Raw genomic sequence first — 18,334 nt, forward strand, 5'->3', positions numbered from 1 at the left:
AGACATTGAAAAGCAAGTATTAGACATGAATCTACAATTTTGTCCCATCCCGTCCCCTACAAAAAAAAAGCTGAGCCAGCAGCTTGGCTTGGTGCGGGATGGGCGCTTTCCTCCTCTGGATCTGCGGGTGCTTGAAGAAAAGAAACCCAGCGGTTGTGCAGGCAGGGCTAGCACATGCGCAGGGGGATGAAGTACCTGATGCCAGGTGGTGGTGGAGATCCAGGCCCAAGAACAAAATATTTAGTGGCCGTAGTGACCACTGTAGCATGGACCAGACCCTTCCCAGGGTAGACCCTGCTCTGTTACAATGACACATTCAGGGTCCTTAAATCTCATGGGATAAAGATTTTCCATTCAAAGAACAGAGCTGCTTCAAAAAGAAATGCAAGTCACAACTTTTACCAAATATTTTTATTCAGTATGTTTTGCTAATAGCTTTTTTTCTTCTACCACTTGGATTTTGTCACACAGGGCTCTAATACAAGTTTTATAGACATAAACCATCACAGGGATGCAGCTGGCATTGCAGGAGTTCAGCTCCATCACCTGAGGCTGGAGAAGTGGTGAGCGGGAGCAGAACCTGATGGCAGCACAGACCCCATGGGAACGGGGCCGATGCTGGAGCTCAGCCCCCTGCCTGATGCTCTTTTCGGGCTGCGTTTGTGGGGAATTGGCCCTTCTGCCTCTGCCACCAGTCCGGCCCTTTCTGCACAACACCTGTGCTCAGCAGCGCAGGCACTGATGGCCAGGACCCTGGGAGGACTTCTTGGGGAGGTATGGCTGAGCAGACCTGCCATTCAGATCCAAGGTAGGGTGGCTCAGCCCATTCCCAGCATGTTTACTTGGCTGGGAGAAGCGGATACGCCTCTCTGCGCCAAGACATGGGGTAGGCGAGAGTGCTCCGACTTCCCAGCAAACCGCTCCTGTTAAAGGCCGGGATGCTCTCTCGGGTGGTGATGGTGGGATGGGTGTTCGCCAGTGCTGTGGACCACCATGCGGCTGGGATGCTGCGGCCCTACTCCGATACGGGAGGGATTTGGTGCTGTCCCCTAAGCACCCGAAAAAGTCCAGCATGGAACTGCATTGTGCAATTGTGAGGGCTGGCTGGTGCAAAGCCAGGGGAGGCTCCCCTGCCACGACCCTGGCTTTAAAGCGTTAAGTCAGAAAGACTATTTTTCCCTTTTGTTCAAACACCCCCTCCCTAGCTAGCTCTAGTTAACATACCATACATCTTGCAGCTACTGTTGGTCAGGAATTTATTTGAAATACATCTACATTAGAAAAACTAGATTTTTTTTTTTTTCTTCAAATCACTCTAAAATATCAAAACTTATAAACTTTCCTTTGCTGCATGGAGGTTGTTCATGTGCAGGGTATAAAATGCCCATGGCTCGGGGATATAGATCACGCCAGGGTACTTCTTCCTGAGAATTTTGTCATTCCACAGCCAAACCACCCAAACAGCAATGAGGACCAGTGTTATGATGAAGGAGTAGAACAGAAAAAGCCCATTGCTGTCCAGGACAAGTCCTTTGCGTTTCTGGTGCATCACTAAAGCCATCATGGCAAAGAAAGTGAAAATGTAGAGGATGAAAATCTGACCCTCTGTCACGAGATACCTACAAAGCAAAAACACATGTTAGTGCCCCCCAGGAGAAAGCATTGAGCGACAGCAGCCCCCAGCACTTCCAGCTTTACCTGGGGTGAACATCTCCCCCTTCTCCCTACTCTACATCCAGACAGATGAAGCTGTGCTGCTTTCTACTGCCAGCTTTTAAGCTGTTACTTGTTTTCACGTTTCTTACCACTAATTTAACAACTGAGCTATGGGCTTCATTAAGAGAATGGGTAAAGAAATGCATGCCCAGTCTGGGATTTGAAAGGGGATTTGTGAATGGGATGCTTAAAGGCAGAACCAAAGCCAGACTGTGGCTCCCACCTGTGGATGTTGTGCTTATTTAGTCCAAAAATCCACTGCTCCCCCTGTGCTGTATCTGGCAGTGGCCAGTCCTGAACGGGTGTTAGCAGGGGGAAGGAGGAATTACACTCCCTTGTTCTTAAATCGTTAGCACACAAACTGCACAGATTCATGCTGATATATTTAAAGGAAGTGCAATGGGGTAACTGGGAACTGACCAAATCATCTTGATGATTTTGACTATCAAAAATTAATTTACTGTACAAAACCAGTCTCAGCAGGGGGCAAAGCCACAGGCAAGAGAGAACATCATCTCTGAGGATGAATGAAAAGTTGTTTGGCTGCCATCAGGGAAACCGTTTGGGAAGATGAGGCTAATGAAAATGGGAAATAAATAAGACCTCTCTCAAAAGGCTATTTGGACCCGCAGGGTGAGCTGAGGAGGCAGCATCCGAGCATCACACAGGCGGCCTGGGCTCTCTGTAAAATGCCTGGACAACTGCTAAGAGCATCCCCATTGCCACCAACAAGCTGAGACCTGGCGGATGGGCTGCAGGCACTGGGTGACCATCCCACCCAAAATCATTGAGGAACTGTCTAACAGCACAATGAGCGGCAGCCTTTGGTGGGGGGGCAGACGGCAAGTACCACGGAGGCTGGAAGCCGGAGCTCCAGCAGTAACAATATGACTGACTGTCGTTGAAAAAAAACACCCTGAGCAGGGACAGGAGTGCTGAGGGGTGACCCTGAAGTTGTCCCAGCTTGCAAAGGCTAAAGCAGCTACAAATTTCAACAAGATTTGATTTGATTTGATTTTCCAGACCTGCAGAGCAGAAGCTACAGCAAGTTCTGCCCTGGGAAATGGAGAACTCCTGCCTGCATGCTGTGGGGCTGCCTGCATTACTCCCTCTTCATCCCTCACCCATGCAGAGGGGGCAGAAGCCACTTACCAGTAATAAAGGCTGCTGGGCCCCATCAGAAGCAAGGCAGCCACTGGCATCCTGCTCTCCTCTTCAACAGGGGTGAAGCAGCCAGTGAAATATATAAACAGTATCAGGAAAAAAGGGATATACCTACAAACATAAACAACTCCAATTGGTGGTGTGACCCTGGAAGGTGTTTCAGCCACCCCCCCAAATCCAAACTGTGCACATAACCAATTCCTATGCTGAGCCCGTGAATTAATTTGGTGAAAGAGCAGAAGCAGAGGCCACCCAGCCTGCTCTGACCACATGTGCTCAGGCAGGTGAAACAGCGGGTAACTGCGGTGTGGGGTCCTGCTCCGTTGGGTCCTGCGGTGCCAGTCAGGGCATCACCTCTCTGCCAGCATCACAGCTTTTGCTACAAGATTACTGCTCTGTCCATATGACAGACGAAGGGCTGGCGGTGCCTGGTGCAGGGCTATTGTATGTCCTGGCTGCACCGAGTGCTCCTGCAGATAAGACGACTTCTGGGGCTCTGGCAGGAAAAGCCCAAGTTTGCTGATTAGGTCAAATGCTGGGCTCAAGTGCTCCATCAAACAATTGCATCTGTTACACTCTCAGACTCTAAGAGGCTGTGTAAGAGTGTTGTGTTAAAAGCTGAACTGCAGGAAAGCAGGACGTGGACCAGGATTTCAAGAACCTAACAGAGCCCTTTTTTATTTAAAAGGACAGGATTTGCTTGCTTCACAGCGCTCAAGGAACAGTAAATAAATAAACCGGGAAAGCCTGATGGGGAAGAGATTTCCCTCTGCTCTGAGCAATCTCAGGATTATCTGGCAGCAGATAAAGGGCCAGACAGTCCTTCCTGGGGTCTTCGGTGCAGGCAGAGCAGCAGGACATGGGACACAACTACAGTGCCTGGTGCTGCTCATGTGGGCGGGAGGGTGCTGATGGGACCTGCCACAGCCTGCGGGCCCTACCAGCATTACCTGCCCCTGGGTCAGAAAATGCAGCCATGCTGGATGAAACACGCTGTCCAGCTGGAACAAGCATTTCTAGAATTGGCTTGGGGCGATAGTGCTGAAATCAGACCCTAACTGAGCTCCCTGGATCACCACGGTCAAATGGTCTCTGTTACTGGGTGGCACTAGCCTCGCCATGTGAGCAACCCTTCCTTCTTGCTGGAGGGTCACTGAACAGATGCACAGCAAAGGAGGGGAGCGAGCAAAGGGCTAGAGAGACTGGGCAGAGTCAGGTTGTTTTGGATTCAACCTCCAGAGGAGCAAAAATGTGGGTGGTGACAGCCAAGGAGTCTGCGGAGCCCTCAGACCTGCGCTGTAACCTGTCTCTTTATCTGGGTATCCTGTGGAAGGTGGCTGAGGGGTGAGACCTGACGAGCCGTTCTTCTGGCCCCTATGGCCATCAAACAACTGCTACATCCTAGAAATATCACTGAGACGGAGACAAAACTAGGGGGAATGGGTGATTTTCCAAGGGAGAGATCCACTGTAATCACACTGGCTATGAGAACATTATCCTCAGCCAGCTCTCATCAGCTGCATTTTATTTTTTTACGTATTAAGCTACGATCAGATCAGATCTGCCCTTCCTTGTATTACGTTCTGAGGCCACTAGATAGACTGTAAATTGCTTACCACATTGAATGACCTAAATATTCATCGTAGTAGTACAGCAGCTCAAAGGAATCAATCTGTAATGTACCAAAAAGAGATTTAAAAGGGCAGAGGGAACTGGATGCTACTGAACAAGAACAAGCAATTAATATATTTTTTAAGTGCTTATATAAAATGCAGCCTCTTTACCAGTGTCTCTGGCTTCAGGTTCTTGATGATGGGATTCTCTCTTACAGACAGATGGTGCTGGTAGCCACTGAAAATCAGGCGATGGTTTACGGAATCTCCGACTAGGTGGATGCTGGCTCCCATGACAAACATGATGATGCTGACATAGACCATTGATCTCGGTAAGGTTTTGGGGGATCTCTCGATGAGCTAAAAAAACATAGAGACGTGTTGAACAGTGAGAAGGTACCAGCAGAGATACGTGACAAGTTCTGCCCTCTTCGACTTCACGGTGCTTTGCAAAAAATCATCAAAAAACCAAGCAAGAGGCCTGCAGAAAGCTGCAGGTGTAGCAGGGAAACAGTTTTCCCCCCTGGGAAAGCGGTGCAACCGCACCAGAACGAGCTTCCCTGATTGCAGCTACTTTCCCTAAATGCATCTCCTCAGACACATTTGCATCAGCCTACGTGGCTTTCAGGCTTGAATACACACTTTATCCCTGTTTGCAACAAGAAAACCACATTTTTTGCCCTTGTTAAACCTTTCTGCAAAGCAGCACCCACAACCTGAGTCAACGCTTAGGCCGAATCAGTGATCCAGTACTTCTAATACAGCACTTGAAGCAATTTCTTCACCAGATGTGATCAAAACCGATTAATGAGAAACAAAAAAGCAACTGCCTTCTCTAGTTGCTCTGCTGAGTGGATCTGCAAGGCTGGCTGTGCCCTCCAGTGGCAGGGAAAGCCTCCAGCAGCACTCCAGCTGAGCACATGCACTTCACTCCCTGGCTAAGAGACACTTGCTCCTTTCTAATTCTCTGCTGGATGATTTTCAAAGGCCTCTTGTTGAACTGTTTGGGGTTTTTAGTTCCTTCCTAATGGAATTGGACTCACCTCTCTGTGTATTTGCTTCTAAAGAGGAAGCTGCGTTTAAACCCATATCTAGGAATACCTAATTGCTAGCAAAACCAGTTGAGGCAACCTTTTGAACAGCAGCTTTAGCGATGAGCTCTCCCTGTACCATCTCATGGTCTGCTTAGGTCTGGGTGGAGGCAGGCACGTGACGCTGGCAGGGAGCCCGATGTTCCTCAGAGCCCGGGGTGAGCTCTTGCAAGCCTAGCTAGGGACGAGGAGCAGGAGCTTCTCTCCAGAAAGGAGCTCCCCACTCAGCTTGCAAAGCAGGGAAGACCTCAGAAGATGTAAATCCTAGCTCAAGTGGTTCAGGCTTTGGAGGGGACGCCAAGCCGGCCTCGGGAACCATGGGTCAGGGGGGAAGCATCAGCCCAGCCTGAGGATCAGCTGGGCCACCTTCGCCTCCTATCTCCCTGCTGCCAAATCAGCTTTGCAGCCCTTCATAAACAGTGAAAAGCTCCTTATTTGTATTTCATTTTGAGGCTTAACTTTCCCTTTCTCTGTATCTGCTGTATGTATGTCAGAGGAGTCAGAGAGGACAAGAAGAGCAAAAGGTCCAGGAGAGCTCTTGTCTGATGGAAAAAGACAGTGGGACATGTCCTTTGAGGGGACACTGGGCAAAAGAAATGCATCCTGAATAACAAATGGTTTTTTTTCTGTGGACCAACCCTTCATGCTGTGCTGCCAGGGAAGTCCAAGATAGAAAATTTTAACCTGATGAGTACCCAGCCTGCAGAAATTGGCTGTGTCAGACTGTGATGGGTCAGACTGAGCTTCAGAGCTTTCACATCACCCAAAGGACTTCGATCCTGAATATTCCTTTTTGGCCATACCGGCATTTAAAATCTCCCAGACAGACTCAGGAGAGAGAGAATAATTTACATCTTAGGACATAATTCAATTTCTAGCTAATGAAGGTTAAAATATATTTATAATTGCTTTCTCACATCTTCTGGCTGCTAAGTATTTAATATAAGAAGATTTCTAATGATATGACAGTCTTTAACCTCAAAAATGGTTTATATGATCCAGTGGCTGGCAGCTGAAGCAAGATAAATTCAAGCTAAACATACAATTCTAATGTCGAAGAGCAAGTGTAATTAAGCTCTGAACAATTCAGAAAATCTACTATAGTTCCAGCTGTCTCATAAAATCTTTTAAGTCATGGATGGATGTTGTCTAAAAATACGCTTTGGCTCAGCCAGGGAGAAGGGCTCTGACTCCTCCTGAATCCAGAGTTCCCAGGGAAAGTGATTTGCTTTGTATATGCAGGAAATTGAGTTGCATTAAGATGGTCACTGCGTTGCTCTTTAAAAGGTGGCATCACAAATTCTTTCTGAAGTGGCAAACCTCTAACGTACAGTAGGGCCAGCTCACTTGCAGGAGTTTGTGAATAACTAACATTTGTTCACCAAGTTCCTAACAAACTCTTAGCCTGTTTTTACACCAGTAATATTAAAAAAAATGCAACACCTGCACCTCAAGGTTTACCTTTAGCAGAAGAAATGGCGTGATAACATTGTAAGCCATGTGGAAATAATCTCCAGCACTCGGTTTATTTAGAGGAAACCACTCCAAAGGTAGGATTATCTGAGGAGGGGGGAATAAAAAGCACATCAGTATATCCTCACCACCCAGCTCGCGATTACAGCCCCATCACTGGCTGAAAGGCAGGGAGGGAGAAAATTCTTGCTTTGGACTGCTGCTGCTTTCTAATCGTCAGCTTGACTTCATGCAGCTGTTAGTAACGAAGTTGGGCAGCTATTCTTGCAGTAAGCATCCCTAAAAGCACAATCTGGAAGTAAGTGCTAAACGCACAGCATATTTACATCTCAGCCATTCACTCCTGCAGTGCTGCCCAAAGACAATGCCGTGAAGTTGTGTGGCTGAGCGAGCAAGCAAGGCATTCAGAGTCCTGCAGCAGTGGATCTCCGTTAACCCTCTGCCACGTGCAGATGCCAGCAATAAAAAATTACATTTGAGGGCAATGGCCACTTCTGCCCTGCACAATCTGGACACCAGGAGTCCCAAGCTCCGGAGATACAGGCAAGGTATGGGGAAGAGCAGCAGGAACCTCTCCAGGTAACTTTTGTTATGAAACTACCAAGTTGAGGGATGGATGACTTGGAACAAGTTTCCCAGATAACTTCCCCGTGACTGGAGCAACACGCTTGGTACCAGTTATACCAGTACATCACAGTGGTCCTCATCTCAAGGACAGCTCCTCAAGGGAGTCCCTTTGGTGTAGAAAACAGCCCATGGGTCTACAGGGGACCACCATGGCTCTGCCTCCCTGTCCTCCACCCCAAATATGTCGACCGCAAGCAAAGCAGCATGCCTGCCTCTGCCACACTCACCATCGCAATGGGACGCCCAAAGTCCAGCACCCAGTTCTGCAGAGTGAAGTAGAACCACAGATCAAAATGAAATGGGGAGGTCTTGAAGGTGTCCTCGTTCTTGACTGCTCCATGCCTAGAGATGACAGAAGTGACAGTGTCAGCCTTAAGTCATATAACAGGTTTCTGAGGAGGCAGGAAGCAGACTCTAGGTCTGCATCCCCACACAAAACCTGTATCTCCCTGGCTGCCAGTGCATCTCTGGGCTTTGGGATCTGTGGAATAACAACAAGGCTGAGACGCCAAAATGAGGAGGAGGCAGTACAGAAAGACAAAGCATTGTTAATAAAAACTGGCATGTCCCTGAAAGGAGGCTCTTCCTGGCTGAGAAGTGAGCACAAAAGCAGCATGAAAAGCTTAAGTGCTGAATTAAGTGCAACTATTTTTAACTTTTGCATGACAAAGCAAAATTCAACTCCCATGGCACTTCTGCTGAACGCTAAAAATGCATTGATGCCTGGTGGTACTCAACCACAGGGATGCTCTGGACACACTATCACCTTCATCTTCCACTCTGAAGATCCTCCTCCTCTGCCTTTGCAGAGCAAGGCCTGATCCAACCCCGCTGAACTCCTTCCATCAAAGAACCCTCCAGCACCACCGGACCTTCACCTCCCTATGGGAAAAGTGGACGAATCGCTCTTCTGTGGTGCTGAGACCAGAATGGCATCAGCCGGATCAGCCACGAGCTCGTGCCACCCGAGCCCGTGGTCCAAACCCGACGGATGGAGGAGGAGCATGGTTGTACCCTGAACAAGTCGGGGTGCCCTGGATGAGCCGGGAGAGTTGCGGCTCCCTGGAAGAGGCCGTCAAACCCTGGACCAGCCGGGATAACCCAGGTAAGCCAGGATGCCCCGGACAAGGCTGCGGGGCCGAGTGGGGAAACCCTACACGAGTCTGGGGGACCCCGACCCGCCGGGATACTCTGGACAACAGCAGCATCCCGGACGGCGTGCTGGTACCCAGGATGGGCCAGGGGATGAGCTGGGGGGGCTGGGGTATCCTGGGGGACCTTGGGGCAGGATGACCTGGGGGGGAGCGGGGCTGGATGGGTTGGGGACCCCCGGGGAACAGGGCGGGGGGGAACCCGAGGGGAACGGGGAGGGGGTGTCCCGGTCCCGTGCCCGTGTCCGTCCCCCCCCCCCCCCGTCCCCGCCGCTCACCTGCCCGGGTAGAGCGGCCCGGCGGGCTGGGGGGAGCCCGGGGCCGCCGCCGGGAACGGTCGCCGCCGCGCCGCGCCCTGCATGTGCCCGCCCGGCCCCGGCCCCGGCCCCGGTCCCGGCTGGTCCCGGTCCCGCTCGTCCCGGCCCGGCTCCGCCCGGGCCCCGCCTCGGCGCCGGGGGACGAGCGGCGGCTGCGCGGCCGGTAGCACCGGGACCGCCCCGGCCGGGCGGGGCGGGGGCAGCTCAGCGCAGCCCGGGGCGGTCTTCCCCTCCCCGTGCAAAATGCGGGCAGTTTATTGTATTTCCCTTCCCTCTCCAAAGCAGGAGTGGATAATCTTTGGTGGGTTTAAAATCGAGGAAAAGGAGAAGGACGGTATTTAACTCCTTAATTGCTCTTTCGATGAAAAGCTCTCGGCCCTGACGCACAGCCGCGTACTCTCCGTACGAGTCCTCACCCGGCCAAGAAAAATGAGATTCGGAGGTGGGAAAAGGCTGGCAGAGTATGAGGTGGGAAATACAGCCCGTCCCACGCAATCACTGTAGTGTTTTAAGCCCGAGGTTTGATGGAAATAAGGTGGTGGAGCACAGCATTGGCTCTGCCACAGGTTTGGCTTATCACCACGAGCAAATCACTACGTGTGGCAGGTCTCGTCTCCATTCCCCTGGAACGAAATAACTTGTGTTCTGCACCGGCACGGCGTAAAGCACATGGACATCGTTACTCCGATAAGTCGGGAGACGTGGATGCCATGCTCTGCTCCCTCTCCCCCGTTTTGCCTGGATAAATGCCGTCAGGTTGGGACAACTCATGGGCAGTAAAAGTGTGAGGCAGGGAAGGATTTGCACCCTCTGGGACTTAATTTGCACTCCCTGAGACTTGTAGTTTAGGGTCTAAATCAGGAGATGCAGAGCTCCTTGAGAGGAGATACAGCTTAAGATGTGCTGCTGGTTTAAGGGGAAACAGGGATTTGATAGACTAAGTGGTTTGATGCACTGAAACCCTTTGGCTTCTGACCCTGCTCCTGGGCAGCTCGAGGACTGTTGACGCTGAGCACGGTGGAGCTCAGGGGCTTACACAGAGCTGGGAGCTCTGCAGTAACTACACCGACACATTCGCATCTCTGTTTCCGTGGCTGCGCGCAGCGGTGTTGCTGAGATGGTAACTGGGGATGATAACTTGAAGCTGCGCCATAGCCTTCTGCTGAGGAATCGTGGTCCGGACCGCAGCGAGCTGGACCCACCAAAGCTGATGAGGCTCCAAGAAGCTGCAGAACAGAGACCTCAGTCCCTCTGCTCAGCGGTGCTGCCAGGAGGGATGGCCAGTGGTAGCACTGGCGCTTCCTCAAGGGACCCTCTCTGCGCCGTTCATGCTAACCCACGGGGGAACACGAGTGGCAGCTGGGCAGGATTTGCTGGGAAAAAAAAAATATCCTTGAAAAGTGGAGGAGATAGTTGAGGTAATGGAGACAGGTTCCACTTAAACTTACCATGAACCCTGCTTGTCACGCTGTACCTTACATGCGTACGTGGCTGTTAAAAGCTGATCCTCCTTGACTGAACACCGCAGAGCTGACCGCGGCCTGACTTGCTTCCCTCTCGCCTCTCCAGGGCTCCTTTTGGCAATGCTGGCCGTGCAGCCGGGCTGCTGCTCCCATACATAATGCACAGCCCGGCCTGCATGAAACTTTCCACAAGAGTTGCAGCTCCAGTTGCATGATTTTAAATTAACTATTAATACGGCTGATACCGTATCCCCTTGAGAACAATGCCACGCAACAGACAGCGGCACAGGTTGTGTATCACGTTACTTACCGCGGCCTTTATTGGTCTCAGGTAACCGGTCACAGCGTGGGGCACCTCCCGAAGGTCTCTGGGAGATGATCTGTACAGAGGAAAGGAGAGGCGGCCAAGCAGGTGGGTTGCATTTAGCTCTCGGTTAAGCTGATACGTGTGCAGTGAGGCTGGTAATGGCGTCCCTGAAACCAAGGCCAAAGCTCCTGCGTGTGCTGAGACTGGGCACGACAGGCTTGTCGGGGTGGAGTCATGGCCGAGGCGGTGAATGCTGCCGGTCCCTTCTTTAAAAAAAACAACAAACTGAACCAAACAAAACCCAACCCAGCCCAACTGATCCCAGCTCAACCCAGTCCAACCAACCCAGCCCAGCTGGACCCAACTCAGCCCAGCTCAACCCCACCCAATCCAACTGAACCAGACCCAACCCAACCCAACCCGACCAACCCAATCCAACTGAACCAGACCCAACCCAACCCAACCAACCCAACTGAACCAGACCCAACCCAACCCAACCCAACCAACCCAATCCAACTGAACCAGACCCAACCCAGCCCAGCTGAACCTATCTGAACCCAACCTAACCCAACCCAGTCCAACCAACCTACCCCAACCCACCCCAACCCAACCCGAGCCGGGAGGGCCCGGCCCAGTGCCAGGCCACCCGAGGAGGGCAGGCTAGGAGAGGCCGTGCAGCCTCCGGCCGGACAGCGGGCCGTGAGGCCCCGGGGGCGGGCGGGCAGCACCGGGGTGCCCGGGGGAGGGGAAGCTGCCTCGTCCCCGCCACCCCGGGGTCGTGAGCCGCCCGCGGGGCGGAACGTCCGTGCGCTGCCGCCGGTTGCCGGGGGGGTCGGAGGGGGAAACGGGAAAGGGCGCGGCGCTTCCGGTTTCCCTTCCGGAGTCGGCGGCGGGGGCGGAGCGGCGGCGGACGCCCGTGCCCGCCGCGCGCCCGGCAGGGCCCTTCCGGCGACCCGTAGCGGTGCCCCGCGCGCGCGCGGCGCGGCCCTCTGCGGCCGGCGGAGCGGCGCCGGTCCCGGTCCCGGTCCCGGTCCGTGCCTTGCCGCTCTAACGGGTCCCGCCTCTCCCCGCAGGGCGGGGCCGGCGGCCGGGCCGCGGGTTCGCGTCCCCGGTCGGGACAGCTGAGCCGCGGCGGCGGCGGCGGGGATGGGCCGCGGGCCCGGGGCGGGCGGCGGGGACTCGCGGGACGGGTGAGGCGGCGGTGGGCGCTGGGGCTGCCCCGCCTCGCCGCCGGCCCGCAGGGGCTGGCCGGGCCCGGGGGGCGGCTGGCCCCGAGGGGGCCGCATGTGCCCCCCGCCGGGCACCGAGGCAGGACGGAGGAGGAGGCGGAGGGAGAGGCCGCCCCGGCGGCGGGGCAGGCCGGTAGGCCCGAGCGAGGCCGACCCGGTCGTCGGGGCCGCAGTCGGGAGGAGGAGGAGGCGGCGATGGAGGGCCTGGCCGGGTACGTGTACAAGGCGGCGAGCGAGGGGCGAGTGCTGACCCTGGCCGCGCTGCTCCTCAACCGCTCCGAGAGTGACATCAAGTACCTGCTGGGCTACGTCAGCCAGCACGGCGGGCAGCGCTCCACCCCGCTCATCATCGCCGCCCGAAACGGCCACACCAAGGTGGTCCGCCTGCTCCTCGAGCACTACCGCGTGCAGACCCAGCAGACCGGCACGGTCCGCTTCGACGGGTACGTAGAGCTGGCTGCCGCCCGGCACTGCCCCAACCAGAAATCAGTGTCGGTACCGGCACGGTGTAAGGGCTCAGGACCCCGTCGTTTGCCCAGCTGGCGTTAGGGAGGTTGTTTTTGTAGCCGTAAAAATGCCTTTGGCCTTCCGAGATCCTCCACCTGAAACTTCAGACGGAATAATATTCGCCGCAGCTTAGAGAGCTCCTCAGCGAGCTCATCATCTCGCGTTCTCTCTCGCTGTGCTGAAACGGCCTTTTCTGTGACATTTCTGTGCCGCGGGTGACAGTGAGCATCGGGTCAGGGTCAGGTGCTAGCTGCGCACCGGGAGCTGGGCCTTGTTTTACTCAAATTGAGAGTTTTTTGGTGTCCAGCCCAGACATCCCGAGGAACATCCCTTCCTGGCTGCTGGCAGCCAAGGTATGGGATGGCTGGGAGCGAAATGTGACATTTTAGGATGGGAAGGGAAGAAAGGGAGGGAAGGGGGTGCCAGACCCTCAGCTGGGACCCGACTGGGGCAGCGGTGCTGATACCACTCTTTGGGGAGAAGCCTGGCTGTGATGTCTGGGTCCTCAGGCGGTGTGCTGCCACAGCACAAGGAAAGAGGAATGTTGTTTTTAAAATCTCCTACAGTGCTCATCAAGTTCTTGCCCATATGTTGGCCTTCAACATAAGGCTGACTAATCGTGAAGGTAGATTGGTCTTTTGAACAGCTTCAGGTTTTGCAGGTAGCTTGCACCAAGAGGAGAGCTCGCATCAGATACTGAGCGAGAGATCGTGATGGGTCCCCGTGGATATCTTTCATCTGGTTCCTACTTGATGAGCTGGAGTTATGCCTGTGCAGCTCCACCTCGCCCAGGGAAAGACTGGCTTGGTTCTTACATGCTGAATGAAGGGGGAGGAACCGACTTCCCTGTGTGGTTTGGTTTGTTTTTTTTTTTTCTTTCTTCCTCTTCCAGCCCTTTTTTTCCACAAGCAAAAACTGGTTGGGAACACCTAGGGTGAGGTCTGCCCCAAATTCAGTTAAAGAAAGGGTTTCTGTTGACAGAAAGTGATAGGAAGGGCTGTCAGCCCCCCTCTGCCGCTGAATTTTCTCCTGCTGCGCCTTGATGGGATGGTGATCTGCTTGCCAGAGCCTCTGCCTGGTGCAGATTAAAGGAGGTGTTGTCTGAAACACAATGGGCACAGTGGGAGTCGCAGCCTGGTGAGAAGAGAGGCGGCATGTGATCCCGGCATTATTGTCGTTCTTGGGATAAGGTGGCACAGGCACAGCAGCTCTGCTTGTTTGGGCTCCAGGCTTTTGACTTGTAAATATATACCTCTGCACCAATGAATTACCTCCTGTTCATTAACAAATCCTAGGCCCTGACTTTCCTCTGGTTTTAATATAAAAGTATTTTAGTGTGATTATTTACAAAACAAGGAACTTCTTACTGTGACTAAAGGTGTAGACATCTCTGTATGCCAGAGCTCTTAAACGGCTTCTGGAGTGTTGTCTAGAGGTGTTGGATTTACAAACAGCCACACTTCTATTCCTGTTGAGCTACGTGAGAACTTCATAAAATGATAAAAATCACTGTTAAAGTTAGAATTAAGTCAGTGTCTTATGATATTTTAACTTTGGGAAACGTGACTGTTTGGACATAGGGAAATAAGTTATTTGTCCCTCCTCTGTGATTTGGGATGTGCCTCAAGTGTGTATTCTCTGCAATGTGAACACCACCTGTTTCTACATTTAAGTGCTGCTTCAAAAACCAGGACAACAGAAAGGACATCAGCCTTTAGCTTTGTAGTTACACAACGTGCTGTATTTGGGAATGAAAACAACTTAAGAAACGGTGATGCTTTGCTGAAGTTAACTGTCCCCTTGTTTACCAGTGCCAGCAAGCTGTCTACAAGGCTATGATGTAAAACAGATCTCTGAAACAGTCCGGCTCAGAAGAACTTCTGCTTTTTTTATTCCTGGAGTCCCATTTGAGTAACCAGACTGCTGGTTTACTGTGCGGTCTCTCAAACAAGAAGTGTCAGCGCAGCAGAAGTGGTTGCAGTTTTGCAGCTCAGGGCGAGAGAACGAGTGAAGTGATATGAAATTCTTCAGCCAGCTTTGCTGCCAGGGCTGGTGTAGTGTATAGCTGTACTGTTAATCATGTCTGAGTTTGGTTTTTTATGTCAATATGTCAATTTTGAGTTTTCTCTCTTTCTTCAATGTGTCAGTTTCTGGCACAAGGCATCAAAGAAGTGGTAATTTTTGTAACTATTCTTCCTGAAACCTCCTTAGGCTGAGGGCTGGAGCTTGCAGGTAGGATCTCCAAAGCAGCCCAGGAAGTACTAGTGCAAAATGTGGCTAAATCCCCTGGCTGCTTTGAAGTTTCAGCTTCTAACGCTTCTTTGAGAGTTCTGTGTGCTTGATAAGTCCCTCATTCTTTTATCTTGGCTATCTGGGTAAGTTCCTTCAAGTACAAAAATAGGATGGCTATAAAATATTTTTTAATGGCTGGGTGCGTACGTGCCTGTTCCCTACTGCTTGGCTGGCTGTAAAAGATGCTTTTGAAAGAGCGTCAGTTTAACTGCTTGTTTCTGTCTTTACATTTTCAGCTTTGTCATTGATGGAGCCACAGCTCTCTGGTGTGCAGCAGGAGCCGGCCACTTTGAAGTAGTCAAATTGCTGGTGAGTCACGGTGCCAATGTGAATCACACTACGGTGACCAATTCGACTCCCCTGAGGGCCGCGTGTTTCGATGGCAGACTGGACATTGTGAAATACCTGGTAGAAAACAATGCCAACATCAGCATTGCCAACAAGTACGACAACACTTGCCTTATGATTGCGGCTTACAAAGGCCACACGGATGTGGTGAGGTACCTCCTTGAGCAGCATGCTGATCCCAACGCCAAAGCCCACTGCGGTGCCACGGCGTTGCACTTCGCGGCCGAAGCCGGCCACTTGGAAATAGTGAGGGAGCTGGTCAAGTGGAAGGCGGCGATGATGGTGAATGGCCATGGGATGACTCCGCTGAAAGTTGCTGCCGAGAGCTGCAAGGCTGATGTTGTAGAGCTGCTGCTTGCTCACGCCGACTGTGATAGGAGAAGCCGGATTGAAGCTCTGGAACTTCTGGGTGCCTCATTTGCAAATGACAGAGAAAACTATGATATAATGAAGACTTACCACTATTTATATTTAGCGATGCTGGAGAGGTACCGAGACAGTGAGAATATAATTGAAAAAGAAGTTCTTCCACAAATTGAAGCTTATGGAAACAGGACTGAATGCAGGACTCCTCAGGAATTAGAGTCTATTAGGCAGGACAGAGATGCCCTTCACATGGAGGGCCTCATTGTGCGGGAAAGAATTCTGGGCTCAGACAATATCGATGTTTCTCACCCCATTATTTACCGTGGGGCTGTTTATGCAGATAACATGGAGTTTGAACAGTGTATCAAGCTATGGCTTCATGCATTGCATCTAAGGCAAAAAGGCAACAGGAACACTCATAAGGACCTCCTGAGGTTTGCTCAAGTCTTTTCTCAGATGATACACTTAAATGAGCCTGTTAAAGCCAAGGACATTGAGAGCGTTCTGAGGTGCAGCGTCTTGGAAATAGAACAAGGCATGTCCCGGATCAAAACCACCCAAGACTCTGACATCCACACAGCCATGGACAACTACGAATGCAACATTTTTACCTTTCTCTACTTAGTCTGCATCTCTACCAAGACGCAGTGCAGCGAAGAGGATCAGTCGCGAATCAACAAACAGATTTATAACCTGATTCACCTCGATCCCAGAACTCGGGATGGCTCTAGTTTGCTGCATCATGCTGTCAATTCCAGTACGCCGGTTGACGACTTCCACACGAATGATGTCTGCAGCTTTCCTAACGCACTTGTCACAAAACTCTTGCTAGATTGTGGTGCTGACGTCAACGCTGTGGACAATGAAGGGAATAGTCCACTCCACATCATTGTCCAATATCACAGGCCCATCAGTGACTTCTTGACATTGCATTCCATCATCATTAGCCTGGTGGAGGCTGGTGCTCATACAGACATGACGAACAAGCAGAAGAAAACCCCTCTTGATAAAAGTACAACAGGGGTGTCTGAAATACTCCTTAAAACTCAAATGAAGCTGAGTCTCAAGTGCCTGGCTGCCCGAGCAGTACGGATCTATAACATCAGCTACCAAAACCAGATCCCCAGAACTCTGGAAGAATTTGTGAAGTTTCACTAGGCAACATAAAATCTTTTGTGGTGGTGCTATCCTGGGATGACATCAATTGCAGACAGCAGAATACATTATGTGTACATGGAGTTGTTTTTCTCTATTCTTTTGGTTTTGGGTTCCTCTGGATTCAGTCTGCAGCCTCAGTTCTCATGCAGACCTTGGGCAGGGAGAAAAGCCACATCATTTTCTTGTAGTCAAATCTGATGTTTGAGATTTTGGTAATTTCTTTTGATTAAAAGAATTGCTTCGTTATCTCTTGTTTTTGTAAACAAAATGAAAAGAATCCCAATGTAACTTGTGCAGAATGTTTTCTTTCCGATAACACATCTCCACTTACGATTTGCAGCCGAGTGCTTTAGGTAGTTATTTACAAAGGCACCTCTGAAAGCCTGTGTCACCGCGCTACTGAGGCAGTAGCTTTGCAAATTTTAAAACTTCTTGGAGTGAGGTGGGAAAGGACAATTAGAAATTATGTGGTAGTTGGTTAAAAGTGAATTCTCGACATACAGAGCAGTCCATTGCTCTCATACCTCACCATCTTTTTATGCCTTTCAGTTAATGCTGAAGACGTTGGTAACGTTTTAAATTTTTATTTTTTTTAATTAAGTTTTGAACAGCAGTTATCAACAGCTACAGACATATGGAATGCTCTGTTAGGAAATACAGGTTTAAATTCAGCTATGGTATGTTCATCTAATAACAGTTGAAATATCAAGCTCTTCATTTACACTACTACAGTAAGTATTGAATAACTTTTGAAAAAGGAACTTGCACATTGACCGAAATGAACCGGAGTCATGGTTTCTTTTTATGTAGCTAAGTTGCTCATATATAAAGATCATGCATGGATACCTAGAAAATTTATAGGGTATTTGTGTTTGTGTGTGTCCCAACATTTCAAAATGCTTTTAACTTGTTTTTTGTTGTTTCAATGATCAACATGCACCTTTTTGACTCAAAGTATGTAAAACTGCACTCTTGGATTCCAAATGCTGTATCTTCCTAATGGAGTAGTCTGTCGCCAAAGAGAGTCTTCCTTGAAACTGCTTGAAACTGGCTTTTCCAATAAGCGTGGAGTCTGTGCCTCCCTGAATTGGACTTGAGGATTTTTCATGATTTTTACTCCTTTCATTATGAAAATCTCTATGAAACCTGATTTTTAAAAAATTGTCCTATCATAAGATCTTTTATGGTAAGCAACTGATTGTATAATAATGCTGTTGCTTGAGAAAGTACTTCTCCTTGGTAGAAGTTGCAGATACTCCGACAGTAAAATGTCACTTGTTTTGACAGGCTACTGAAAACTCTGTTTATTTTAAATGCAGCTTTTTAACTGTAAGATGATGAAAGAATGTTCTGTAGGTTTTTTTTAAACAATCTGGGTAGAACTTTAAGGCGAGATTTGGGCACACGTTTCTATTTGTATTACAAATAAATAAACATTGAATGTGGAATTAGCTTGTAACTGTTAATTTTTGTTTAGTGCCAAGCAGAATAGCGCTGCTTGGATTGTGCGGT

At 50.6% G+C, this 18,334-nt stretch overlaps 3 protein-coding genes across 3 annotated transcripts; 1 reads left to right on the plus strand and 2 right to left on the minus strand.

Moving 5' to 3' along the window:
- Positions 1-396: 396 nt before the first annotated feature.
- Positions 397-9,326, minus strand: CLN6 (CLN6 transmembrane ER protein). The gene is made up of 7 exons (XM_075044670.1): positions 9,114-9,326; positions 7,912-8,026; positions 7,046-7,144; positions 4,665-4,853; positions 4,497-4,552; positions 2,869-2,991; positions 397-1,619 (listed from the first exon to the last, which is right to left on the minus strand). The coding sequence occupies exons 1-7, from the start codon at positions 9,194-9,196 to the stop codon at positions 1,331-1,333; spliced, it is 954 nt and encodes a 317-aa protein (XP_074900771.1). The 5' UTR covers positions 9,197-9,326; the 3' UTR covers positions 397-1,330.
- Positions 9,327-9,547: 221 nt separating this feature from the next.
- On the minus strand, positions 9,548-12,208 carry LOC142038554 (uncharacterized). Its single transcript, XM_075044014.1, has 5 exons — positions 12,016-12,208; positions 11,523-11,969; positions 10,926-11,188; positions 10,601-10,797; positions 9,548-10,378 (listed from the first exon to the last, which is right to left on the minus strand). The coding sequence occupies exons 1-5, from the start codon at positions 12,206-12,208 to the stop codon at positions 10,213-10,215; spliced, it is 1,266 nt and encodes a 421-aa protein (XP_074900115.1). The 3' UTR covers positions 9,548-10,212.
- FEM1B (fem-1 homolog B) lies at positions 12,005-18,270 on the plus strand. Its single transcript, XM_075044668.1, has 2 exons — positions 12,005-12,594; positions 15,187-18,270. Exons 1-2 carry the CDS (start codon positions 12,347-12,349, stop codon positions 16,820-16,822), a joined length of 1,884 nt encoding a protein of 627 aa, XP_074900769.1. The 5' UTR covers positions 12,005-12,346; the 3' UTR covers positions 16,823-18,270.
- The last annotated feature ends 64 nt before the right edge of the window (positions 18,271-18,334 follow it).

This window comes from Buteo buteo, chromosome 13 (assembly GCF_964188355.1).
Source record: "Buteo buteo chromosome 13, bButBut1.hap1.1, whole genome shotgun sequence".
Lineage (NCBI taxonomy): Eukaryota > Metazoa > Chordata > Aves > Accipitriformes > Accipitridae > Buteo > Buteo buteo.

Excerpts from the sequence above, each read along its gene's own strand:
- CLN6 (XM_075044670.1), bottom strand. The coding sequence starts at position 9,196 with ATGCAGGGCGCGGCGCGGCGGCGACCGTTCCCGGCGGCGGCCCCGGGC. Across the intron at positions 4,553-4,664 it reads ACCTGAAGCCAGAGACACTG|ATTGATTCCTTTGAGCTGCT; the intron begins GTAAAGAGGCTG and ends GGTACATTACAG. Across the intron at positions 2,992-4,496 it reads TATTTAGGTCATTCAATGTG|GTATATCCCTTTTTTCCTGA; the intron begins GTAAGCAATTTA and ends TTATGTTTGTAG.
- LOC142038554 (XM_075044014.1), bottom strand. The coding sequence starts at position 12,208 with ATGCGGCCCCCTCGGGGCCAGCCGCCCCCCGGGCCCGGCCAGCCCCTG. Across the intron at positions 11,189-11,522 it reads CCGGCTCGGGTTGGGTTGGG|AAGGGACCGGCAGCATTCAC; the intron begins GTGGGTTGGGGT and ends TTTTTTTTAAAG. Across the intron at positions 10,379-10,600 it reads CGTGACAAGCAGGGTTCATG|CTTCTTGGAGCCTCATCAGC; the intron begins GTAAGTTTAAGT and ends TCTGTTCTGCAG.
- FEM1B (XM_075044668.1), top strand. The coding sequence starts at position 12,347 with ATGGAGGGCCTGGCCGGGTACGTGTACAAGGCGGCGAGCGAGGGGCGA. Across the intron at positions 12,595-15,186 it reads GGCACGGTCCGCTTCGACGG|CTTTGTCATTGATGGAGCCA; the intron begins GTACGTAGAGCT and ends TTACATTTTCAG.